Source organism: Mus caroli, chromosome 2 (assembly GCF_900094665.2).
Source record: "Mus caroli chromosome 2, CAROLI_EIJ_v1.1, whole genome shotgun sequence".
In the NCBI taxonomy this organism is placed as follows: domain Eukaryota; kingdom Metazoa; phylum Chordata; class Mammalia; order Rodentia; family Muridae; genus Mus; species Mus caroli.
In genome coordinates, this window is record NC_034571.1 from 154,816,683 (window position 1) to 154,843,141 (window position 26,459).

Genomic DNA, 26,459 nt, shown 5'->3' on the forward strand with positions numbered 1-26,459 from the left:
TGAACCTGTGCTGGTTTGAGAGTCAGGCGAGTGGGTGACAGGTCACTCCTGCTTGGGAAGGTTGTAGGGTGAGTCAGGATTGGGTTTCAGGTCAGAAGGACGGTGCAGAGGAAGAGAACACCATTCTCTAGGACCTGCACTGGAACCCGGGGTTTCCAGGTGAGGAGCTTCCCTGGGAGCAGGGCACCTGCCTTCCTCTCAGTTTACAGCCACGTCTGAGTTATTCCAACCTCATACCCTTCTCCTCCTTCTCCTCCCTAACTTCATCTCCATTTCTCCTTTTCTTCTTCTACCCAAGTTTTCTTACTCCCTAACTCTTCTCCCCTTTCTCAAGTGAGAATTTTGGTTTCTTTACGAACACAGGAATATCATAACAATATGTTTTCCATCTTAATCCTGGGTGTGGTATGAGATTGTCCACAGCAGCTGACTGTGATTTGCCTCATGCTCTAGCAAGGCATGGTTTTACCAGCTGCAGAGAGGTTTGTTTGGTTTGGTTTGGTTTGGTTTTGTGATTGTATGATGTTTGGAATTCTAGGGACTTTTCATAGGGTGTATAAATTATAAACGCTAGGGCCCCAGAGGCTGTGTGTGTTGTTGGTTGGTTGCTGTTGCTTGCTGCATTTTATCAAGGAGTTGCGCACAAAGAAAAAAGAACAGGAAGAAATTAGATATCCTGACTGTGAAGATCAGACTTGCCCCAAGGAACTCAATACCCCTAATCAGCAGGAAGTAGTCTACAGATAATGTCGCCCCCTTTTTCCTTCTATTCTTTTTCTTTCCTATCAAGTATTGGGGTTGAAAGGGTGGAAGAAGAGGGGAGGAGAAAGATGGATGAGAAAGTAACCCACAAAATAGCGAAAGTCTGCCTCTGGCTTTCTTCGCAGCCAACTAACTTCCTAATTTCTTCTTTCTTAATGAACCAGCCCATCACAGATCACTTCCTCGCCACTTTCATTATTTCTGTCTAGACTCTTCTGGAGATTCTAGGCTGTGGGTTTTGGGGTCAGCTTGCTTGGGTTCAAATCCAACTTATATCACTTACTAACATGGTAGCTCACTCACATCACTCACATTTCTCTTCGCCATCCCTTGGTTTCCTCCTCATTTAAATAGGACTGACAGGGCTGGGGTGGAGCCTAGAGGTAGAGAACTTGGTTAGCGGTGCTAAATCCAGTCTTCAGTAACACACACACACACACACACACACAGAGAGATTTCAAGTTGGGCCAGGTTGTATTACAAGATAGGTTTGTTTTTTTTTTTTTTTTTTTTTTTTTGTTTTTCGAGACAGGGTTTCTCTGTATAGCCCTGGCTGTCCTGGAACTCACTTTGTAGTCCAGGCTGGCCTCGAACTCAGAAATCCGCCTGCCTCTGCCTCCCGAGTGCTGGGATTAAAGGCATGCGCCACCACGCCCAGCTTACAAGACAGTTTTATAGGATCAAAGGAACTCTGAAAAGATGGGGTAGGGTGAGGTCTTAGCCAAGGTGACAGAAAAAGTAGGCAGTGAACATTTTGAAGGGCTGCTGAGGCTTGGTATTTTAGTGATTAAACTGTGTCACTGTGAAAATTTTTCTGCAATAGTTCAAAAACAAAACCAAATCGCCTAACTTAACCACGGTGGTCGTGGCTTCCTGCCTTTGTCGAAGCTATACATGCAAATACCTGTTATTTTTTTTCCACTTTAATAAAATGATTCCCCCAGTGCCCCCACCATTCTAAAATTTGCTTTCTCCTTGAAATTTGTATCAGCTGTGTGGCCCCTTTTTGGTCCATGTAGGTGTCTGTAGGCAGAGGTTGGGGTTATATACGTTTTCATTTTGTATGTATACCGTGATGGAGTGTTCCATTCCTTGACTTCATTAGTCAAATGTGTCATGAAAACTGCCTCTATTTCAGGCCTGTTGTAGATGTAGAGAATTCAATACTAAGCCAGAAGAGTCTGCCTTTATGAGCGGATGCTCTAGTCTGAGCGCTTGACTAGTGACACAGTTAGAGAGCAAGAGCGACAATGAAACAAAGCCAGAGGACAGGATGGCTCTCGTAGAGGGCCAAGGCAGGCATTAGGGTTTTCTCAGGTCTGCAGAGGCTCAGCACCAGAATCCCTAAACCCCAGATAGACCACGACACCCCGTCACTTGACATCAGTCAGCACGGGTACTGCTGAGATGGAGGCCTCTGCCATGTTATTGGAAGTCAGCCTTGTGATGCCTGGGACCAGTGAACTGATTATGGGTGTAGGAAATAAATGGAGCCCCAAAGCTGAGCCAAGGTAGAAGGAGAAGAGAAGAAGAGTCCAGTAAGGGGACTAAGCCAAAAGGGACCACAGGACATCTCAGAGCAGAGTGGATAAAAGGAGAGTGACAGGTGGGTTATCAAAGCCTCGGCTGGCTGAGCAATGAGGACATCAGTGTCATCACTGGCACCTGAGTGGACAGTCATCCACTGTTCACTGATCCCTTGGAATGCTAGGATGAAACTTGAGGTGGGTACAGGATTGGAACAGGAAAGGAGTGAGCTGAGGAAGGCAGATGACTCTAGAGGAGTTTAATGAAGAAAGAGAAAGAAAAACAGGCAGTCAACCTGGATGCAAAGTGAGGACAGAGACAGCGTGGCTTGAGGTGTTCCTAAGTGCCAGGCAGGAACACTTAGGCTGTCTTTGGCTTCTGCCCAGTGAAGACCCCATGGGGTTCTTGTTACTGAAATGTCCTTGGAAGGGCGTGTGTTTTGTCAACAAGCCACCTTACAGACTTGTGTATTGGTTCAACATTTCTATTTGGTGAGAAAATGAAAGACTTTGATACTGTTTACTGCGGTATTCTTGGGTCAACACCTCCAGGTCCCTTGAAGTGAAGAGTCTCTAAGAATGCCTGACCCACCCACTCTCAGTCTATTCTGTTCCCTCCCCTAAACTGACTAGCCACACAGAACACTCCAGAAGACGGTTGCTGTGTTGATCCCATCCAGTCCCTCCTTCCTCAGGACCCTGTGAGAACTTAAAGGTCACGCCTAACAGTAAGACCTTTGTGAGCTTCTGAGATGTGAGCCCTCACACAGCGGAAGAACTGTGACCCAGACAGGTCTGCTTTAGGGACAGTGAGCCCATGGGGAAGACCTAGGTAGTCAAGGGCTCAGTAGTCCAATACCAAGGCCAGCTTGATGGAGAGCCAGCTCCAGCTTTTCTGAAGCATCTATCTACAGGATATTGGCAGGTGCGTTGTTCTCCATGGCCATAGCTCAGGTCCCTGGACTTCTCCTCTAGATCACATTGTTTGTCTTTATGGTACCTGGATAGGCACATGGTTCTAACAGACAGTATAGATATGTGTGTGTGTGTGTGTGTGTGTGTGTGTGTGTGTGTGTGTGTGTACACAGAAAGAGAGAGAGGAGAGAGAGAAAGAGAGAAGGAAGGAGAGAGAGAGATTATGCAACACACACTAATATGGACAGTCATACAGTGATGGGCCTATGTACACCTATACATATATGTGGTTACATAGTTAATGTGCACATATTACTAGACACATTTCTTTCTTTCTTTCTTTCTTTCTTTCTTTCTTTCTCTCTCTCTCTCTCTCTCTCTCTCTCTCTCTCTCTCTCTCTCTCTCTCTCTCTCTCTCTCTCTCTCTCTCTCTCTCTTTCTTTCTTATATGTAAGTACACTGTAGCTGTCTTCAGACACTCCAGAAGAGGGCATCAGATCTCTTTACGGATGGTTTTGAGCCACCATGTAGTTGCTGGGATTTGAACTCAGGACCTTTGGAAGAGCAGTCAGTGTTCTTACCCACTGACCCATCTCACCAGCCCACTAGACACATTTCTTATTAGAAGACAAACACATAGATACTCAAAAGCAGACTCACACACAAACATAGTAAATAGAAGATAGATAGATAGATAGATAGATAGATAGATAGATAGATAGATAGAGATAGATATGCTGGCACATACTATACAGTGACACACTAAATGATGTCTAGGGATATTACATCCACTACACACACAGCAAAATAATGATGAACTCAGCACAGATGCACACTCACATGTATACATGCTGTCACACCAATACATATACATAGTCACACACACACACACACACACACACACACACACACTGACACAAATATTTGAGATCTGGAGACACAATGACACACCAGACACGACAAAGCACATCTCTGCACAAACCTCTTGCAGAGAGCACACATACCCTGACCTACACAGTCACACATACATTTTTACAGTCCTCAATGGCCTTCAGGTTCTTCTGTGACTGCTGTGTAATCCTTCATTTCTTAGGGAGAAATGGTGACCCCGGGGGAACAGAGGTCTCCCGTCCCATCCTAAGAGCTGCTGGATCCCGTGTGACATCACCAGTCCCCTCACTGCTGCCACTGCTAGAAGCTCTGAGCTCTGTGCTGGGGGCACCAGGCACTGACACTTGGCTCTTGTTGGGAGAACAGAGAAAGTCTCTCTTGTCCACAGCTTGTACTCGGCTCCAACTGCTGCATCTCCCAGAGGCTCTGCCCTGCCCTGGCTGCATAGGTATGTGGGGCCCCAGGGAGCTGGGGCTGGACACTGGACCCGTTGGGGACCACCTGGGGAGGGGTAGTGATGTCACAGACCGGCTGTGGGAGCACAGTCTGGTGTGCATCAGAGAGGCTGGGATGCACTCCCTCTGGTGGAATTAATTCTACAATTGTGCGGGGAATTTGATAGTGATGAGCCTCTAGGTCAGCCTAGCAGGGGAATACCCTCCCTTCCCCTGAAGCTACTTTCTCTGCTGGTGGTGGCCTCTGACCTGGTGGAAGTTCCTGGCCACAGGTGAATGAGTTTCAGTGTCCCACCTGGCTACAGGAGTGGTGCCTCTAAGACCTTCCATGGAAAGCCAGTGATCTAAGAGATACCAGGCTACATAGCCCAGACTCCACAGCAATCAAAACTGGGGTCTTTAGATGAACAATCTGCACCTACCCCTGTGAGAGGGGTAGGGTCTATGAGGTTCCAAGGCCCTGATCCAAATCCTAGACAGTCAGATACTTCCACTGTGCTGCTGGCTACGTAGACCAGCTGCCCACTGCTTCTACCATTTGACCTCATATAGACACTGGCTACTTGGGGAATTCTGTGATTCTGGTCCAAAGTCCCCAGTGTAGCTGCTGTTAATGGACACTGGAGAAAGTACAGGGTTCAGAAGGTTGTCTTTGTCACAGAGCTTAGCCTGGGAGTACCCACAAGAATTCAGGGTTGCCAACATGCTTAGGTGGGAGTCTGGAAAGCCTATCTACCTATCTAAGGTGGGACCCTAGAAAGTCCTTTTCTAAATCAAGCGTGGTAGCCCGTTTTTGAATTCTCACCACGTGGGAGGCTAAGGCAGTTCTAGGCCAACCTAGGATATGTAGCAAACTCAAGGCCAGCATGGGCTCCAGAGCAAGACCCTGTCTAAAACAATAGAGAAACAAAACCACATAAGGCCTTTTAAAAGATTTTGGGTACCTCACTGAGAACTACAGGGAAATATTCAGCTTTAGGCCTGCAAGGGTCCTTCTTGCTCTGGAACTTTCTATGAACCACAAAGGTTTTCCTGTCCTGGGTGTCCCCAAACTTTGCAGAGACCCCCACCAGGCAGGGGTCACCCTATCTGTCCGGGTCCACCACACTGAATTGTTTGGTGAGAAAGGCTGGGCTGGCAAATGTCATTTGTCTCACCCATACATGGACTGCTGGCCTTTGGGGTGGGAGTTACTAAGGCTGTATTAGAAAGGCCAAGGGGGCAGCCCTGCCTGGAGGCCAAGCTCCATCATTCCTGTTCTTCCCTGTGCCCCCCAGAGCCTACCTGATCACAGCTGCAGAATGGCCTCCAGCCCAGTTGGAGTTCCTAGCCCACAGGTAAATGGTTCTTGATCCTCCTCCCAATACCCAGCATCCTGCACCAGGGACTTCCTTTCTCCCAAGGCTGAGGAATCTATGGAGATCCTGGCCAGCCCCACGGGCTTTCAACCAGAACTTGGGTCTTCCAGGTAACTGTGGGTTCACTGAGATGGCCATTTGCAAGGAGAAGTGAAGAGAGATTTAGCTGGGGGTTATAAGAAGTAGATTTGGTTAGAACAAAATTATGAGACTGGTTTTGAAAATACATAGGTTCAAGTCCCACCCTGGCTACCTGTAAGACCTTGAACAACAACTTCTGGCTTCCTTTTTTTTTTTTAAGATTTATTTATTTATTTATTTAATGTATATGAGTATAATGTAGCTGTACAGATGATTGTGAGCCATAATGTGGTTGCTGGGAATTGAACTCAGGACCTCTGCTTGTTCTGGCCCCGCTTGCTCAGGCCCTGATCACTCTGGCCCAGAAATTTATTTATTATTATATGTAAGTACACTGTAACTGTCTTTAGACACCCCAGAAGAGGGCGTCAGATCTCATTACTGATGGTTGTGAGCCACCATGTGGCTGCTGTGATTTGAACTCAGGACTTTTGGAAGAGCAGTCAGTGCTCTTATCCACTGAGCCATCTCACCAGCCCCATTTTCTTTCTTTATAATTGCCATGATTTGTTAGGGGAAGCAAGTTTGATGTGAGTGCTTAGATGGAAGAGTGGGTGGGTACAAGGGACAAAAACCAAAAGAAGAATGGAGGGTGGGGAGGGTGGGATGGGGGTAAGCTGGTAGTAGTGTTGGCAGTACTGGGGCTTGGGTCAAAGGAAGGAGAGGAGGCTTGCCGATCTTCATTGCTTCTTTCTTTCTATGTCTTCAGCCCTCTAGGGCCAATGGGAACATCAACCTGGGGCCATCAGCCAACCCAAAGTGAGTTCTAGTTTTGAAGACAAAATTCCTCCCTGGCTATCCTATGGCAGGTTCTCGTTAGAAATGAAATCTAAGGTCCCTGGTGTGCTCAAAACCTTTGCCAGCTGGCCCAGCATCCCTCTTCCCTTACGCCCACTCAGCTTCATCTCTCATTAACTCCCCTGCTTTGACCTAGGTTGAGCCTCCTGCCTGGAATGACCCCAAACATCTGCACTGTCAGCAACTCTCCAGACCCTTCTCCTACTGTGGATGGGGCTGGGATGGGGGTGGGGGTGGGGGTGAGGCGCGGATGGGCAGACTGCCTTCTGCACCATGTACCTGATTTGCCTCTCCTGGTATTAACTGGTCTGGGAGCTGGGTGGGTGTAGGGGAGGTGTGTAAGGCTGAGTCTTTTAAGTTACTTTGGGTTGTGAGACTCGTTCTTCACTGGCCAGGCCATGTGGCTTCTGCCAAGCCACCTGCTTTTTCCAGGTCTGAAGTTAACCAGAGTCCCGACTTCCTGAGCGTCCAGAGGCTAATCTTTGCTCTTCTCCTGTCCACAGTGCCCGACCCACAGACTTTGATTTCCTCAAAGTCATTGGCAAAGGGAACTACGGGAAGGTAAGTAAGGACCTCGGGAGCCTGGGATCTCTCCCTCTGCAGCCTTCCACCTGGTGTCTTCCATTAGCATATGTAAGCGAAGGCTCACACACCTGCAGAATGGGTGTAGGGGCTGCCAGGGGAACCCCATCATCCTGAAGTCTTGTGCCTTTACTTTTTGCAGGTCCTACTGGCCAAGCGCAAGTCGGACGGAGCCTTCTATGCCGTGAAGGTTCTGCAAAAGAAATCCATTTTAAAGAACAAAGAGGTACCAGAGCTCAGGAAAGCTCACTTCCCTTCCTGCTTCTAGGAGGCTTCCCAAGATGGTTCCAGCTCCCAGAGGTCTATAGGAAGCAGCTCAGAAAGTCCAGAGCACACCGGACCCTAACCTTCCTAGAGGAAGGCAAGCTAAGCCATCTCCCTAGGAGCCCATGGAGGATGCAGAATCCTCTGAACTCTCTGCCCTCTCTAGGTAACAGGCTCCCAAGTGCGCACTGTGGGCTCACACCATGCCCTCTTCAAAGGTCCCTTTGGCCTGACCAGCTTGGAAGGGAGGTCTTCCTGCATGAATGGTCTTGAATGGATCCTGACAGTAAATAGCACTCTGATAGTTTGAGAAATAAAGGTGGCATAACCAGGAGCTAGGGAGATGGCTGAGGCAATAAAGTGCTCTCTGAGCAAGCACGAAGACCTGAGTTTGATCCCCCTAGAACCCACATAAAAGGCTAAGCATGGTAGCATGTGTCTCTAATCCTAGTACTGCAGAGATAGGTCCAGTGAGACCCTGTCTCAAAGAATATAGAGGAGAGGGGCTGAGAGAGGCATCTGTCATCCACTTATTACACATGACACAAACACACACAAACATAGAGTAGGGAGGAGGGAGGGAGGGAGGCGGGGCTTTTCAGATGGATAAAATAGCAGGATCAAAGTCATGAGTCTTGCCATAGTATATGCTTTGCTTGTCACCCCAGGTTAGGGGATTCTGGATTTACACTAGTCTGAAAGTGGCTGGGGCTGAGGCTCAAGACACTGACTTCTAAGTACGAGACAAGGAGGCTAGGGACAATCGAGAGCCCACATGGGCATTTGAACCAAGGCAAGGAGAAAGTGGTGGGCAGGACACCTCCAGAAGCAAGGTCACCTGGAATGTCCCGAACTGTGACATGGACCCTGGTCTGTGATTCCACAGCAGAACCACATCATGGCAGAGCGCAACGTGCTGTTGAAGAACGTGCGGCATCCCTTCCTCGTGGGCCTGCGCTACTCCTTCCAGACCCCAGAGAAACTCTACTTTGTGCTTGACTATGTCAACGGGGGAGAGGTGAGTGGACCGTGGGAGAGGAGCTGGCCTCGAGCATACCCACTGCGTACCCTTGCCACATCCCTATCACAGGCCCACTTGGTATCCCAAGTACAGAGGCTCAGCCGAGTAAGTTGCTTCCCAAGATGACCCAGTTTATAGCAAGTGGGTCCTCTTCTCCCCCACTGCTATACTTCCCTGCCTTTCCCACACAAGGTGGCCCAGCCTCACTCTCATAGACTCCAGGAAAGGTCACTGCCAGAGAGAAATGTGTGGTCATTATTTCCAATACTGTTGTTTCCCACACCCAGGCCACAGGGTAAGAGATAACCCATCACTATCATTTTTTTTTTTTTAAATCTTACTTACCTGGGCAGTAGTGGTGCATGCTTTTAGTCCTAGCACTTGGGAGGCAGGCAGAGGCAGGTGGATTTCTGTGAGTTTGGGGCCATCCTGGTCTACAGAGTGAGTTCCAGGATAGCCAAGGCTACACAGAGAGAGCCTATCTTGAAAATCCAATGGGGAAAAAAAAAAGAAAAAAAATCTTTTTTTCATGTATGTGTATTGCACACACACATTTTTATGTGTGGGGCAAACATGCGAGTGTGTGTGCACTTGTACATGGAGGCCAGAGATTGATGTCAAAAGTCACCCCCAGGTTCTCTTCCACCTTTTTCATTAAGTCAGGGTCTCTTAAGCAAACCCAGAGCTTGACATTGTAGCTAGTCTTGCTAGCCAGCTTGCTCTGATGTTCCTCGGTCTCCATCTTATTGAAGCTGGAATTACAGATGGGCAGCTGCAGCCACATGGCATTTAAATTGGTCTCTGGGAATCTGGACTAGGGTCCTCTTAGTGTTTTACTGCTGTGAACAGGCACCATGACCAAGACAACTCTTATAAGAACAACATTTAATTGGAGCTGGCTTACACGTTCAGAGGTTCAGTCCATTATCATCAAGGTGGGAGCATGGCAGCATCCAGGCAGGCATGCTGCAGGAGGAGCTGAGAATTCTGCATCTTCATCTGAAGGTGGCTAGCAGAATACTGGCTTCCAGGCAGCTAGGATGAAGATCTTAAAGCCCACACCCATAGTGACACACCTACTCCATTAGGGCCACACCTACTCCAACAGGGCCACACCTATTCCAACAGGGCCACATCTTCTAATTGTGCCACTCCCTGGGCCGAGCACATACACACCATCACAGGTCCTCATACTTGCATGGCAAGCACTTTAACCACTGAGCCATCTCTCTATCCTGATGTCACTGCCTAAGTAGAGACCTGAGCCACCTGCTAACCCCAAGACAGGGCAGGGCAAGCTGGACACAAACTTGGGCTTTGCTTTGTCTCCCTCCTCCGCTGCACCAGATCTCACCTGTAACCAAGTGTTTTTCAGCCTGAGTCCAGCAAGGGAGGCTTTATCCTGCATATCCCTAAATGATGGCTTTGCAACTCACAAAGCAGACCAAACAGGGAGATCTAAGCTGGGCTGTGTGATGTCCTAACGTTTGGGTGGGAGGAAAAACCACAATATTGCTGGGCATGGCGCCTCACACCTGTAATCCCAACACGTGGGATACAGAGGTAGGAGGACTGTGAGTTCAAGGCCAGGCTGGGTTATATAAAGTCTACCCCCTGCCCTACCACCACCACCAAAGTATGTCTTGAACTACCTGGTTCCAGCTCTGCCAACTCTGAACTGTGGGACCTTAGACAAATCACTTAACTCCTCCTCTTCTGACATGAAAGGGACATCACAGTAGAAATCTTGAAGATGGTTATGAGAATTAAATAAGAGGCATGAAGGGGCATGATTTGTAGTGTAGGACACAGTAGCTAATTAATTATGCTGGCTGATTATAGCCTCGGAGAGCCCAGGTCCCTGGAGGGGTGGAGTCAGCATGCAGTCTCTTGGTTTGCATACACTGCAGTTTAGAATAGGGCGAGTGGCCTGCACAGAGGAGAGGGTCTTGATGGCCCCTATCTCGTGTGCCAGGAGCTGGAATCCAGCTGCCATCTCTCTCTCTCTCCTCTCTCTTAGCTCTTCTTCCATCTACAGCGGGAACGCAGATTCCTGGAGCCCCGGGCCCGGTTCTACACTGCAGAGGTGGCGAGCGCCATTGGTTACCTTCATTCTCTCAACATCATCTACAGGTGAAGCCTGCACTTGGCTCATGAGCAGCGCCAGACCCTTGCTCCACCAGGCAGGGATTGTGTGGGCCGTGATGTCCTGGTGACCTTGGTCGGTTAACAGAGGGGGGCTCCCCCTCCCCCCCTTTTGGGAACTTTTCCAAGGCTGTCCTTCATTTTCAGAGTCAAGCCGGCCTCCCTGGGTTTTCCTTATTCTCCTGTGGGGCTTCCATGAGTCGTTCTCCTGCTAGGACCAGAGTCCCCAATTCACTCAGTTAAATGGCTATTTTTTTCTTATTTTCTGCAGAGACCTGAAGCCAGAAAACATTCTCTTGGACTGCCAGGTATGTGAAGTGTGTGTGTGTGTGTGTGTGTGTGTGTGTGTGTGTGTGTTTATACACTAAGCTCAAATCTGTGTTCTCTAAACATCATCTGAGTACATTGGTACTTATGTATTACATATGTATGTATATGGTAACATTCATCCTTGTGTGTGTATGCGTACATATGTAATCTTGTACATATGTATGTATAGACTCCTGTATACAGGAGTCTATGTGCATGTACAAATATCAGTGCAGATACATATACATCATATACATATACAATACACATTCACATACATATACATATTCACATACACATGCAACTGTGGTTACAAGAGAAGCCTCACCAAACCTCACAGGATTGCTCTTTAGGATGGAAATAAATTGAGACAAGGAGATTTGGGCCTCCATGACCCTCAGCGCTCAGTTGCTGGATGTGGATTGTCCTCTAGGGGGCAGCATAACGTTGGAAAAGAGTACGGTCCTAGCGGTGCAGAGAGGATTAAAAGCATGGCAGCTCCAGGAGTCTGATAGTATCTACTGGAGTCTGATAAGAACCCCTCAGAATCTATGGAGTCTGATAAGAGCCCCCTCGGTATCTATGGAGTCTGATAAGAGGCCCTCAGTATCCCTCTACCTTCTCCATCCTCACACCCAGCTAGCGCTGGTGGGCTTGTCAGACTCCAGCCCTCCATCAATCGGACCCAGCGAGAACATCCTGGAGTTGCCACTTTTGTAGGCACCGGCCTGAGTCATGATAAACTAGGGAAGATGGCAGAGTGCCATGTCCCCGGCCAGTGCCCTGAGGTCTCCTGGCATCCAGGCCATGAACTCTGGGTCTGCATGAAGCACTCAGCTTGTCTCCTCGCCATACTCCACAGCCATGGCTCTAAGGTGTGGAGTTTTGAGTTTTGGCCTCATCTCTCCCCCACAGGGTCACGTGGTACTGACCGATTTCGGCCTTTGCAAGGAATGTGTAGAGCCTGAGGAGACCACGTCCACCTTCTGCGGCACCCCTGAGGTATGTGGAAGATCTGTGGCGAAAGCAGACCAGGAATGGCTGAGCGCACAGACACTAAATACATCCCGCAGGCTACAGCAGAAGGGCCTCCTTTCATTCTCCCCAGCTCTTCCCTGAGTCAGCTGTGCTGAGTCGTCTTGTGAGTGTCAGGGAACCAGCTTAGGGGGACCCACCTACCTCTGGTGACTTCAGCTGCTGCCCAGTGGAAATAGGTCAACTCTGGCTGGATGTGGGGTTGCACATCTGCAATCCCAATGCTTGGAAAGTGGGGATAGGAGGTGGGGATCAGGAGTTTGAAGGCAGCCTTATTATAGAGTAGGTTCCAGGTCAGATGGGAGCTTCAGGAAACCAAATACATGTAAACCTTATTTATTTATTTATTTATTTATTTATTTATTTATTTATTTATTTATTGTGGTCTTAGGGATTGAACTCAGAGCCTCAGGCATGCTAGGAAATTATATATTAAAAAGGTAAAATCATGTAAATAAAGAAAATATCTAAGAAAAAAAGAAAAAAGGAAAATATCCAAGAAAAGAAAAGAACAGGTAAAACCGTGTGCTGGAGAGGTGGCTCTGTGGTTAAGAGCAGTGGTTACTTTTCCAGGGAACCTGGCTTTGGTTCCCAACATGTACGTAGCAGTTCCCAACTGTCTATAACTCCAGGTCCAAAGGATTCAATGCCCCCTTCTGGCCTCCGGGGATACTGCATGTAAGTGGTGCAAGCAAAACACCCACACATACAAAATAGAAATAAGTAAGGTGTGTGTGTGTGTGTGTGTGTGTGTGTGTGTGTGTGTATGTTTGTATGTATGTATGTATGTATGTATGTATGTATGTATGTATGAAGACAGGGATGGAGAGATGTCTCAGCAGTTAAGAGCATTTGTTGCTCTTGCAGAGGATCAGGAATTGGGTCTCCTGGCAGCTCACAGCCATCTCTAACTCCAGTTCCAGGCCATATGACACCTTCTTTTGGTCTTTGTGGGCACTACAAACATGTGGCACACAGACATGCATGGAGGCAAAACACCCATACACATAAAATAAAATTAAAGAAATCTTTAAGAAAAGCAAAAAAGATGGGAATCGGGTTGTAGCTTGATGGTAGATCGCTCGTCAAGGCCTGGGGTACATCCCAGCACCAAATACACGCACAGAGTGAGAAGGAACAAGCAATGCTGGAGCAGCCTGGCACCTGCTGCTAAGCCCTGGGGCATCATCTTGGCACATGCTGCTAAGCCCTGGGGCATCATCTTGGCACATGCTGCTAGGCCCTGCCTTTGAAAGGTAAGGCAGGTAGATCTCTTATGAGTTTGAGACTAGCCTGGACTACATAAAAGATTAAGTCTTGTCTTGGTGTGTTTTTGTGTAAGGAGAAATTGGTGAAACTATTTTTTTTTTTTTTTTTTTGGTTTTTTAAGACAGGGTTTCTGTATAGCCCTGGCTGTCCTGGAACTCACTCTGTAGACCAGGCTGGCCTCGAACTCAGAAATCTGCCTGCCTCTGCCTCCCAAGTGCTGGGATTAAAGGCATGCGCCACCATGCCCAACTGAAACTAACTTTAATAATATATTTTATTTCACTCAATATATCTCAAATATTCTCATTTTAATATACATTCAGTATAAATTTGTTAAATAGGTCTGTCAAGACGACTTAACATGTAAGGGCACGTTTTGCCAAGCAAAGGATCTTTGTTCAATGCCCAGAACCCACATGGTAGGACAGAACTACTCTCTCTCACTCTCTCTCTCTCTCTCTCTCTCTCTCTCTCTCTCTCTGTGTGTGTGTGTGTGTATGTGTGTGTGTAGAGCGTGCACACACACACACACACACACACACACAAGTGTAAAAATGTTGAAGTAATTCTTTTCTGTCTTACAATCTAGCATATGAGACTAGTTTACATTTATAGTCCATTTCAGCTGTGATCGGTCACATTTCAGGAGACACAGACCTTGATCGTCTGCAGAAGCAATTGTTTGATAGCCACATGTGGCTCGTGGCCACTGTAGTAGATGACACTGCTCCACAGGGCCAAGTCCTTGACCATGAGAACCTGGCCAGAGAGTTACGGTCAGGGTTTGGAAGTATTAAACATAAATCTACTTCCCTCTTTCAGAGATCCTAGGAGGTTAAAATGTGTGGATTTCTGTAATTCCTGCTCTCACCCTCATTGACAGGGTGAGGCAGGGGTATTGTAAGACACAACCTCAAGATAATAATTAGGGCTGCCTGGCACGCACGAGGCCCTGAGTTCAACCTCCAGGACCACAGTCAATCAATCAGTAAATATTGCATGTCTGAGCAGGAATTCACATGTCTATCTGACTTGCCTTGGGTTTAAAACCTTCCCTTGAATATCCACCAGTCTTGGACAGTGAACCTTGAAGCAGGAGGGCCCCTGTAGCTTGAGCAGGGTTCAGAAGGAGCAAAGGATTGAGGCTGCAAAATGGAACTGCTCCTCTCTGTTTTCCCTGGGGCGGGACCTTAGAGCCTCCCCGTGTGTCTCCATCAGCCTTCAGAGTGGTTCTGGACCTTCAGATGGGGTCCTCCCATTGGTACTCAGGGAGCTGATGTCAGGCAACCTTTTCCAGCAGGGACCATTAGTTATGTTTGTACATGGGGTACCTACTGAATGATTCTAATCCCCCCTCAAAGCCTGACAACAGTCAGTCCTTTCTTGGGTGCAACTAGCAATAGGGGGTGGGGGATATGGAATTGTAACTGATGTGGGAGATACTCCTTCTAGAAATGTCGCTGCTCAAGACCTAGGCACACAGACAAGAGTTCCTACCTTTGCTCCTGTGTCCCCAGTAGGAACTCCTTTTTTACTCTCTCTCTCTCTCTCTCTCTGTGTGTGTGTGTGTGTGTGTGTGTGTGTGTGTGTGTGTGTGTATGTATGTAGTTCATGTGCACATGCGTATAAAGGTCAGTAGTTGGAGTCAGGTGCCTTCCCTAATCACTCTCCACATTATTATTTTTTTTTTTTTGAGGCAATGTCCCAAACTGAACCTGGAGTCCATTCGTTTGGCAAGGCTAGCTGGCCAACAATCCAGTGATCCACTACCCTGACCCTATGCCATGTCACTGGAGTTACAAATGTAAGCCATCTCACCTGGCTTGTGTGTGACTCCTGGGGATTTGGATACAGGTCCTCACGTTTATATATACCTACCATGTCTCCAGCTATCATTTTGATCCTGTCTTTATTTAAGGATAAGGAAGCCAAAGTTCTGACAGGTCAAGTGCTCTTTCTAGACCCATGCACTGAAGCCGGCTCAGAGCTGTATGGTTCTCTTCCCTTCCTTAGACCCATATAGTCCTTCAGGGTAGCTGTTTCTGTTGCTGGGACTCAGTTCCTTAGCAGCAAAGAGGTCACCAAGCCCTTGGGACAGGCAGAAACACAGCACTGCCTCAGTTTCTTTCCCTGTGCCAGACATGGCTGGCTGCCTGGCATGTTCTCATCAGTATGGCCTGAAATGCACCCCTTTCTGCCCCTTTCCCCTGGCATTAAGATTTCCAGAACAAGGCTGTGCCACATTCCTTTAGCTTTGTCCCTTTGTCCCCTCGATGCACTACAGGGTGCTGTCAAGGCTGTCCCAGTCTTAGGACATAGGTAGTCTATAGGTGACCATATACAAATAAGAAGTTATGGCTGCTTCTGAACTGCAGACCTGGCTTGGCCAGTAGATCACAGGCAGGTGGCAGTTCCTTTAACCCATTTGTCTGGTACTCTTGTGTGATGTACAACATGCGTAACCATGCAGGGCAGTCTTGTCTGAAATCCAGTATGCCCCAGTTCACTGCAAAGGACCTGTCTCCAGCCAGACCTCTAGTGAGCAAATATTGATGACCACAGGAGAAGCTCTGACATTCTGATGACAGGAACAACCTCTGTGATGTTCTCCTTTGAGTGCCTTGTTTATAGGTAGAGAAACTGAGACTAGGGAGGGGTCCTCAAATAACCATACTTCCTCAACAGTACTTGGCTCCAGAAGTGCTTCGTAAAGAGCCTTATGATCGAGCAGTGGACTGGTGGTGCTTAGGGGCAGTCCTCTACGAGATGCTACATGGCCTGGTGAGTAACAGATATGTCTACAGGGCACAGGTGACTTGGGAAAGCTGAGGGTGGTCCCCCAGTTTGCATAGCTTACTCTAGCTTTGCATGGGAAATTAAATGAGCTATCTGTCCACCCTGGGAGTAAAGATACAACATAGCCTTTTTACAGAGTATAGAGTTACTTTTACTGTACCAAGAAGGAAACTAAGGCTGAAAGGTCACGGTGCTGATAGATTGGGAGCCACCATGGACTGTATGCATAGGTGGAAGCCTGTGTATACGTTCCTGAGGCTGCCTTTCCTCTGGGCGCGGTTCTCCAGCATGGCACAGTGCTGCAGAAAGAGTCAGCTCTGAGTAGGTAGAAGGACCAGTGGGTGGAGGAGCTGGAGGAAGAGCCAGGAGGGGTAGACTGTGACAGTAGTTTAGAGCCCTGCTCTTAGCTCTATAGTTTAACAATCTCCAGCCTTGTCTTCTGTAATCTGCCAATTTGTAGCCTCTGGCAGAAGATGTCTGTGAGGCCAGGAAGAAATGGGAAAGATGAGAGTAAAATACTTGGTGCATAGGTGGCCCAAGGACCTTCTCAAGCTCCCATGGATGGGGAAAGCCTGTGACTTCTCACCAATCCTTTGTCCTGGGCTGGAAGCCTGGAGGCCCTTTCCCTTTCTACCTGCCCCAAGAGCTGTAGCCCTGGACACAGGCCTGGACAAATCCTCCGGGCTATCCCAGCTTGCTCTAACACCCTATGAGACCCCTTTCCATGGCTTCATGGCTGAAGCTTTTCTCCCTTTTCTCCCCAGCCTCCCTTCTTCAACACTGACGTGGCCCAGATGTATGAGAACATTTTACATCAGCCGCTACAGATCCCTGGAGGCCGGACAGTGGCTGCTTGTGACCTCCTGCAAGGTCTTCTCCACAAGGACCAGAGGCAGCGGCTGGGCTCCAAGGAAGACTTTGTAGGTGACCAAGCAGAAGAGCACTGGTCCCTTCCTGCAGAGACAGCTCAGGAGTACCTGGGGTGGGGCTGTCTTCTGATGCCCTGTAAACCTAGGGGCTGCTCGTGCGTTTGCTAGAAATTACCTTTCTGCCTGTTGATCTCTGTCTCTCTCTCTGTCTCTGTGTCTGTGTGTGTCTGTCTTTGTCTCTGTGTCTCTCTGTGTGTCTCTGTCTCTGTGTGTGTGTCTCTCTCTCTGTCTCTCTCTCTGTGTTTGTGTGTGTCTGTCTTTGTCTCTGTGTCTCTCTCTGTGTGTCTCTCTCTGTCTCTGTTTGTGTGTGTCTTTGTCTCTCTCTGTGTGTCTCTGTCTCTCTCTGTGTGTGTTTGTGTGTGTCTCTCTCTCTGCCTCTCTCTCTCTGTTTATATGTGTCTGTCTTTGTCTGTGTGTGTGTGTGTGTGTGTGTGTGTGTGTGTGTGTATGTAGGGAAGAGGATGATGTCAAGTGTCTTCTCCAGTTGTCTACTTTATTTCTTAGGACAAGATTTCTTGCTGAACCTGTAGCTCATTAGTTGGCTATCCTGGCTGCCCAGTGAACCCCGGGGAGCCTCCTGTCTTTGCCTCCTCAGCTCTGAGATTAAAGAATATGCCCTCCTTGTCAGCCTTTATCTAAGTGCTGGCGATCCAGACTTAGGTCCTTAGTCACTTTACCAACTGAGCCATCTCCCTAGCCCCTAACCATGTTTTTAAAAATACAGGATTGTTTTTAGCCAACCAATATTTGCTGAGCCCTTGTTTTGTACCAGCACTGAGCTTGGTGCAAGGGGTTTAATAGCCTAGGTCTCTGGATGGTTAAGCTTGAAGGTGGAAGAAGACTGGCAAAAAACCAGAAACTCTGTGCAGTCATCACCAAGTGCGACAAATTTCAGGGAGGAAGTGAACGATGGGCAGAGATAGACAATAAGAGCATATGGGGACTGTGCCATTTCACACTGGCATGGCCGGACATGTCCTCTCTAAAGAGGTGACAAGTTGAACTTGGAATGTGAGGAGCCATGTAAAGAACCAGAAGAAGGCTCCCCAGCTCTAGGCACGACATGTGCAAGAGTCCTGTGGTATGAACAGGGAGAATGGCAAGAATCAGAGTGTGCTTGCTGAGCAGAGGAGTGATACGATCTAAGTTTTCTAGAAGCTTCTTTCTGCTTCTGTGCAGAGGGACTGCACAGATATCTTGCTTTTCACAGATATCCAAGCAATTCACATTGCCAGACACCAGCTGGACACTTAAGATAGGGAGACAGATAATTCATAGAATTCATAATCTGTTCCCTTGACATATGCATGTGTCTTTAAAAAAAAGATTAAGGCATCACTTTAAAGACAATCTTATTGATTACTCTCTGTAAGATCATTTTGGGGCCAGCAAGAGAGTTTGGGTTTCAGATGCCTGCTATTAAACCTGACAACCTGAGTTCAGTCCCCAGGATCCGGATGGCAGAAGGAAAGAACTGACTCCCCAAGGTTGTTCTCTGACCTCCACATTTGGCAGAGGCAGGCAGATCTAAAAAGTGGGTTCCAGGCTGGCCATGCTTGTATAGTGAGACCAGTCTCAAGCAAGGAGGAAGTGACTGCAGTCCAGACAGCCCCTGCATCTACAGAATAAGTTCCAGGACAGCTCACTCTATGGATAGCACAGCTTTTGACCATTGTCTGGCATAGAATGTGGGATTGTAAGCATTATATATACTAAGATATCTCCATGACAGGTACTGTGATGTGTGACAACACTTTGGCAATTTGCCTATTCTTTCCCACTGCCAGCTTAAAGATCCAGACTTCTGTGAAGACAGATCCCTTCCATCCAAAGAGGAGTTTGCGTCTTAGAACATGCCTGTGACTCTTTAGATAAACTCTGCTGTGTTCACATAAATTCAACCTCTGGAAGGCCAGACTGATGCAAGGCGCTGCAGAACTGTTCAGTGGGAAGCAGACAGAGGGAGGACCCTGCTGGAAGGGAAGGGGATTTAGAAAAGTAGTGGGCAGTTATACCCAGGACTCACTCCTTACTTCTGGGCCTCTGGAAATCTGCAGTTTTTCTTGGGCCTTTACTCCTCATGTCTTCATAAGTGAGTGGGTTTGTTGTATTTCTCTGAATTGCATTCTGGAAGAATCAAGAGGTATTAATGTGCATGGAAGTATCTGCTTACCTTAGCCCTCTATATCCAGTTCTCAGCCTTGCTCACAGAAATGCCTCCAGAGCCTGGTACGGTATGGTATGGTACAGTATGGTACGGGTGCTGAGACCCAACAGTGGAAGGCACCTATGCTATCGGGAAGAATTTGGGTTCAGATGATGTGGGAGGTGAGATGTTTATTGACTAAATGCTCTCTTGGCTGAGCAGACTAGCCAGAGCTGCCAAAGGTCTATCTAGTTGGTGGCCAATAGTGGGTACCAGTTGGGGCGCAGCTATGGTGAGGACCGCTTCTGACCAGTACCTTCTTCCTGCAGCTGGACATAAAGAACCACATGTTCTTCAGTCCCATAAACTGGGATGATCTCTACCACAAGAGGCTGACTCCACCCTTCAACCCAAACGTGGTAAGCAAGCACAGGATTCTCTCCGGATTTCGGCTTCTGGATTCCCAGAATCTAGGCCAACTCTCTTTATATAGCTGGTGATGCCGAGGGCTGGAGAGTCTCAGTGATTCGTGCAAGGCAGCAGGAATCAGAAGTGGCTCCAGCTGCCCTGGCCCCTGGAGCCTAGTTCAGTCTTAGAAGCATGAGCCCTGGACTGCTCCTTTGTCTTTCATCTCCAGCACCATAACCCCACAAAGCTGATACAATGTTTATTTTTGAGACTTGGTAGCCCAGGCTAGCCTTGGGCTTAAGCTCCTCCCATGCAGCCTTCTGAATACTGGGATTTCAGGCACCTGTCACCCCCACCCAGTGCCTGTACAGATGTTTATAGTGTTCTGTGTTGCAATAGTGCACCCAGGCAGAGCCATACCATTAGACCTTTTCCTGATGATAAAAGTTAGGTATTAGCCGGGCATGGTGGCACATGCCTTTAATCCCAGCACTCGGGAGGCAGAGGCAGGAGGATTTCTGAGTTCGAGGCCAGCCTGGTCTACAAAGTGAGTTCCAGGACAGCCAGGACTACACAGAGAAACCCTGTCTCGAAAAACCAAAAAAAAAAAAAAAAAAAAAAGTTAGGTATTTCTTGTACAAAGTGTATATAATGAAGTTAAAAGGAGCAGGAAATGGCTGGGTATCTCACCACTGGCAACATCCTTCCGCACCAGAACACACTCAGGATTCACTCACTGTTCACAGTTTTCCTTTGGGGAGTTCCTGCTCATGGATGTGACACTAGATTTATCTTTTCCTTATTTTTCCTGGAGTCTAAATACTATCTTATTATCCCTGGAGCCCTTACTGGCGTAACACCAAGTATCATGGTCAGCTAGCACCAGTTTGTGTATGTGTACAATTACATAAAAACATTAACACACACACACACATACACACACGCACATTTTTCAAGATAGGGATTCTATATGTAGCCCTGGCTATCCTGAAATTTACTATGTACAGCAGGCTAGCATCAAAGTCAGAGATCCACCTGCCTGTCTCCCAAGTGCTGGGGTTAAAGGCATGCGGCAGTACTCCTTGCACGTGATTATATTTAATTTAATGCTAATCAGAAATGAACATGGAAAAAAAAAAGCTCTCCTACTCCTGCTTCCTGCTTGCTTCTCTCTTGCCCTCTTGGGCTCTTCCCTTCCCCCTTCCATTCTCCCCTCTCTCCATATGGTCATGGCTGGCCTCTCCTCTCCTCTCTCCTCTCTCTGCCTTCCTCTGCCTCTACTACCCTCTTAACTCCCCTCCTCGTGCCCTTAATAAACTCTATTCTATGCTATAAAAAAAAAAAAAGAAAGAAATGAACATGAATTTGAGGAGCTGCAAAAACAGGCAACTTCCTGAAGATGACAGAGCAGTTGAGGGCACCCATACAGGCTAAAGTTGGCTTGCCCTGCAGATAGGAAGGACTACACGCGTCAAGACCAACAATGGTGAGATTCTTTTTTTTTTTTGTTGTTGTTGTCTGCAAGTATGTCTGCACATCAAAGAAAGACATTAGATTCCATGGGACTACGTGTTATAGATGGTTGTGAGCCACTATGTGGAAGCTGGGAATTGAACCCAAGACCTCTGGAAGATCATCCAGTGTTCTTAACCACTGAGCTGTCTCTCCAGACCCTGAGATTCTTGACAGTGGGATTTACATACCACTGGGATGTTTGAAAACAATGGCTACTGCTGCCTCTTGGCCTGGCCGTATAGGTGTGAAGCTATGAGCACATGCCTAAAATCTCTACAAATACACAGTTTCCAAATACAAGCCTAGAACCAAGCTCCCACCACCACCACTTGGGCTTGCTCTTGGGACAAGTTCATTATCATTTGATGATGTCTGGATGCTTGCTCCTCCTGGAGTTTTCTTTGTTGGCCTGCTTTCTTCTTTTTGATACTCAGTTTTGAGGTGTCAGCCTTGTCCACTCTGACAAGTCTGGCTTATCACTCATCCTTACTTGCAGACTCCAGGGCTCACACAAGGCCACCAGTCTGAGACACTGCTTGTTAGGGACTAGGTTTTAGCACCAGGTTCTTGATAAAAGTGATCAGATAGGATATACAGTACAGGATCTTGAGATGTTGCTTGCTTTTTTTTTTTCTTTCTTTCTTTTTCGAGGCAGGGTTTCTATCTCTCTATAGCTGTCCTGGAACTCACTTTGTAGACCAGGCTGGCCTCGAACTCAGAAATCCGCCTGCCTCAGCACTCGGATTAAAGGCATGCACCACCACGCCGGCATGTTGCTTGCTTTTTTTATTTTATTTTTGTCTTGGGAATGGGACCGAGCCTCACATACTAGGTAAGTACTCTATCACTGAATTACACCCCAGGGTTTTCCCCCAGCTTGGGACTTAAAAATTACAGTAAAGATAGTGTGACAGTTTTGTGAAGATTTGATAATTAAAGAACAAAGAAAGTTATAAATCAAGGCACTCTTCAAATATTCTAGGTGGGTTACTGCAAAATGGAGATGTCTTTGCCATAGCCTTAGTACTTCCTAAAGACATTCTTAGGGTCTTTTATACATTCCAAAGATTTTTATGTTAGCCACAGGATGCTAGGTCAGACCCAGAGGTGGGTAAGGAATCCTGATAAGGGAGAGGAGTGGCCAATGATAGCCCAAGGGAAATTGTAACTAGGCTCTAGACCTGCAACATTCCAACCTCTCCATAACTACTGAGGTTTTAATCAGTTAATCAGACTGATGACAGGTACAGTTAGTCCCTTCCAGAAACGTTGGTTCACAAGAGGGAGTGGATTCACAGACTCCTAGGAAGAGATACAGGAAAATACAGCCATCTATGGGCCTTCAAGCGAGACATGCAGGATTCCTGGGTCTGCTATTACTGATGAGACCTTGTACACATTTCTTTAGTACCACATTCTTCATTTGTAGAAACCAGAAACTAATTGGTTGTCAAGAGCTACATAGCTTATGTTAGACAAGGAACATGAGAGGATTTCACATTCTGGTCCGGAAACTCTGAGCCTGAGCTGGACCACTGCACCATGGCCCTTCTGAGAAGCTGGAAGCCATGGCTCATTTGTTTCCTCAGTTCAAGACCTGCAGGCTAAAATAAAGCAGATCTGCAGTCCCTTCCGCCACTCCTTCACCTGCTTATGTCATAAACCCCAGGAGCAGTGTCTCCTCTACAGGAACACAGTATTGCTTTGCTCCTGCCCTCTAAGTGACAATCTTTTTAAAGATTTATTTGTTTTGATTGAGTACCTATGTAGGTGGTTATGTGCAGGCCAGTGTGGTGTAGGGGCCAGCAGAGGCCAGAAGAGGGCATCAGATCCCCTGGCAATGGAGTTACAGGTGGTTGTGAGCTTTACAGAGGGTGCTGGAAACCAAACTTAAGTCCTTTGCAAGAGCACCAAGCACTCAACTGCTGAGCCATCTCTCCTGGCTCTGAACAAGCTTCTATCTGGAGTCTATGGGTTTTTCAGAGTATACCAGGCCAGCAGTTCTCTGTTGAGCCTCAATTTGTGGTTAGCAGTGAAAGAGTGCACGCTGATGGTCTGGAATTTCTCACTTGTGGTTTTTTTCGAGTCCTCTTCACCTCCATCAAGCCAGTTCTGAGTTTGTGTATACATATGGTGGCCTCAGAGTACCAAGAGAGACAGCTCTCAAGGTACCTTTTCAAGCCTGATTGGGTGGTCACATGACTAGCCCATGTTAAAAAGATAGAGATATATATTCTATCCCTGGAGTGGAAATGGAGAATCTATTATTCTTCCTTCCTTCCTTCCTTTCTTTCTTTCTTTTTTTTTTTTTTTAAAGATTTNATTATTATATCTAAGTNCACTGTAGNTGTCTTCAGACACACCAGAAGAGGGCGCCAGATCTCATTACAGATGGTTGTGAGCCACCATGTGGTTGCTGGGAATTGAACTCAGGACCTCTGGAAGAGCAGTCTGTGCTCTTAACCACTGAGCCATCGCTCCAGCCCCTCTTTCTTTTCTTTTTTCCTTCCTTCCTTCCTTCTTTCCTTTTTCTCTTTTTTTTTCTTTTCCTCTTCTTCCTCCTCCTCCTTCTTCTTCTAAGATAGGGTCTATGTATCTCTGTCCCTGGCTGTCCTAGAACTCTTTATGTAGATAAACCAATAGACCAGGCCATCCTGAAACTCATAACCACCTGTCTCTGCCTCCCTAGTCTTAATGGGGTTCAACCATTATGGCCAGTATTGTGTCTTTTTAAAGACAGGGTCTTATGTATACCTGGATAACCTCAAACTTACCTTGTAGCCAAGGATAACCTGGAAGTTCTGATCCCTCTGTCTCCTCTTCCTAAGAGCTGGGATTTTAAATGAGCACCACCATGCTTAGTTTGTGATTTTTTTTTTTTTTGCCCATTTCCCTTTATAGATCTCACTCCAATGAAGCCTAGCAGCCCCAGTGTCTCTACCATATTATCTTATTTTGTCTCTATTATCTAGGACTTTATCAGTCCCCTAAATATTCCTCCTGTTTTTCCTGTCATATTCGGTCCTTGAAAGTTGAGGTTCCTTCTGTTTTGTCCTCCATTTTTCCCAGTGCTATGAGCTGAGCATACAATAAGCATTTAGGACATATACAACATTAATGGCTTGTCTGAGGATTAGTGTGGAACATGAGGCACTGAGTCAGGAAGGCCTGACACCCCTCTCCTAGCTCTGGGGTCCTTAGTTGGTTCTGATCCCTGCCTCCCTTCTCAATCTCTACTGACAGGAAGGACCCTCTGACTTGAAACACTTTGACCCAGAGTTTACCCAGGAAGCTGTGTCCAAGTCCATTGGCTGCACCCCTGACACCGTGGCCAGCAGTTCTGGGGCTTCAAGTGCATTCCTTGGATTTTCCTATGCACAGGATGATGATGACATTTTGGACTCTTGAGAGACGTGCACTTGGAAAGCCACCAAGCCCAGCCGGCACCTGCTGGAACTATCTTCTGCTGCACTAAGACACAATGAGTCCCAAAGAAGTAAGACACAGTGGCTCAGAGAAGAGGGGAACACATTTTCCATCATGTGAAAGAACAGTTCAGGCTCCCAAGTATCCAGCCGTCTGCAGTTCTGACTTGCCCTTCTTGAGAAATGACTTCTGTGCTTGGTTTTTCATTTTTGTTTTGTTTTGTTTGTTGTTGAGGCAGTGACAAAATATGCAAGAAAAGTAAAGAACATCTATTTGGGCTCACAATTTTAGAAGGTAAAGCCCACAGTTGGCTCATCTATTGCTACGGTCTTCAGCCAAAGCTGAGTCATCTCACTGGAAGGGGTGGCTTACCTTATGACTACCAGGAAGCAGAAACAGAGGTCTGGGCTAGAAATAAGATACCTTCAGATAAGATATTCTCAAGTGACCTACTCCCTTCCAGCCTGGGGTGGGGGAGGCCCCACCTCCGATTTATCACCTCTCCATGCTATAAAATTACACATCTATGAATGGACTACTTTGCTGAGGAAGCCTGAGCCCCTCCCTCATTGGATAGTGATCCAATCATTTACTGAAGGCTCCATCTTTTCTTCAGAAGAGAGACTAGAACCGTGGTAGCTTTGGATATTGAGTTATGAGATCACAAAGTAGTTACTGGCCACTTTTGTGTGCTAAGCAAGAGAAGAGGAGGAACGGGACAGAAGTGGGTTGCCCAGAAGCCGTCTGGTGGCTTCCTTTAGTGTGTCATAAATCTCCACCTCTACTGGAATGGAGCCTGGGCACAAGCTACCTCTCGTAGTAAAAGGGTTCAAATGCTGAGAGAAAGGGGAGAATGTAGGTGACCAGCACTCTGGGAGAGGGCCTCTTGGTATCTGAATTTATATTTCAGTGTATAAATTGATGAAATGTAATAAGCCTGTCATGTGTTGTCGTTGGTTTGAGGTTGCTCTATGTGGACGGTGTCTTTGTTTCAGGTAATATTAAATGCACTGGATAGTATTTGTTATTGGGTATGGTTGCCTCAACATCTTTCAATATTCAAGGAATTCTCTACTTTTGAGCCTCTGTTGGAGCAGAGCGGGGCAGGGGGAGATGACTTCCATTTAGAATTGCAGGAAATGATAGATTCTGACTTCCTCATCCTTCTCTTAGCTTAAGTGAGACATTTGGTCCAGAGATGCATCTGTGCCTTATCTGGACCCAAGAATGGGTCTGTGAACTCCGAGTTCCTCCGAGAAGGGTCAACGGTGCAGACTGTAGCAGCCAGTCCCTAGAACAGTGCAGACTGTAGCAGCCAGTCCCTAGAAGCCTCGAGCTTTCCTTTGAAGATTTCAGTCTTTTAACACACTCCCTTTTTACATAGCTGTCCAAAGTCAGCCTCAGAGCATGTCTCCTGGGCAAGTCGTAGAGCTGACGGTCCTGTCGGTTAGGGGTCTTCTTCCAAATGACCCTAAGGGAATGATCACTTCCCCTTTTGTCAATGAAGAGACAAGGTCAGAGAAACTTCGAGGCTTGAAGGCCACACCACTAACTGGCTGGGATGCTAATCTATATTTGACCTAGGGCTCTCTCTACCTTGCAACCTTTGGACAGGTCTACTCCTCCCTTAGGCTCTTAGGGCCAAGAATTCTCCTCAAAGATGGGAATAGTGCACATGCCCTGAAAAGCAGGGAGGCCGAAGATGTGTGGCTCTGGGAGTTCCAGGGCAGCCTGGTCTACAAAGTGAGTTCCAGGCAGTCAGGGAGAT

At 47.2% G+C, this 26,459-nt stretch overlaps 1 protein-coding gene across 3 annotated transcripts; it reads left to right on the forward strand.

Annotated features, from left to right (window-relative positions):
- Sgk2 (serum/glucocorticoid regulated kinase 2) lies at positions 1-25,711 on the forward strand. 3 transcript variants are annotated; one of them, XM_029472293.1, is made up of 14 exons: positions 1-159; positions 4,297-4,542; positions 5,827-5,886; positions 6,758-6,807; positions 7,350-7,407; positions 7,571-7,654; positions 8,579-8,710; positions 10,734-10,846; positions 11,130-11,166; positions 12,083-12,169; positions 16,157-16,252; positions 17,032-17,191; positions 19,672-19,761; positions 24,509-24,596. In XM_029472293.1, exons 3-13 carry the CDS (start codon positions 5,851-5,853, stop codon positions 19,716-19,718), a joined length of 900 nt encoding a protein of 299 aa, XP_029328153.1. In that variant the 5' UTR covers positions 1-159; positions 4,297-4,542; positions 5,827-5,850; the 3' UTR covers positions 19,719-19,761; positions 24,509-24,596. The 3 variants fall into 3 exon arrangements, with proteins under 3 accessions (XP_029328153.1, XP_021005629.1, XP_029328152.1); XM_021149970.2 differs by having other exon boundaries at positions 2-159; positions 17,032-17,187; positions 24,509-25,711; XM_029472292.1 differs by having other exon boundaries at positions 2-159; positions 8,582-8,710; positions 17,032-17,187; positions 24,509-25,711.
- The last annotated feature ends 748 nt before the right edge of the window (positions 25,712-26,459 follow it).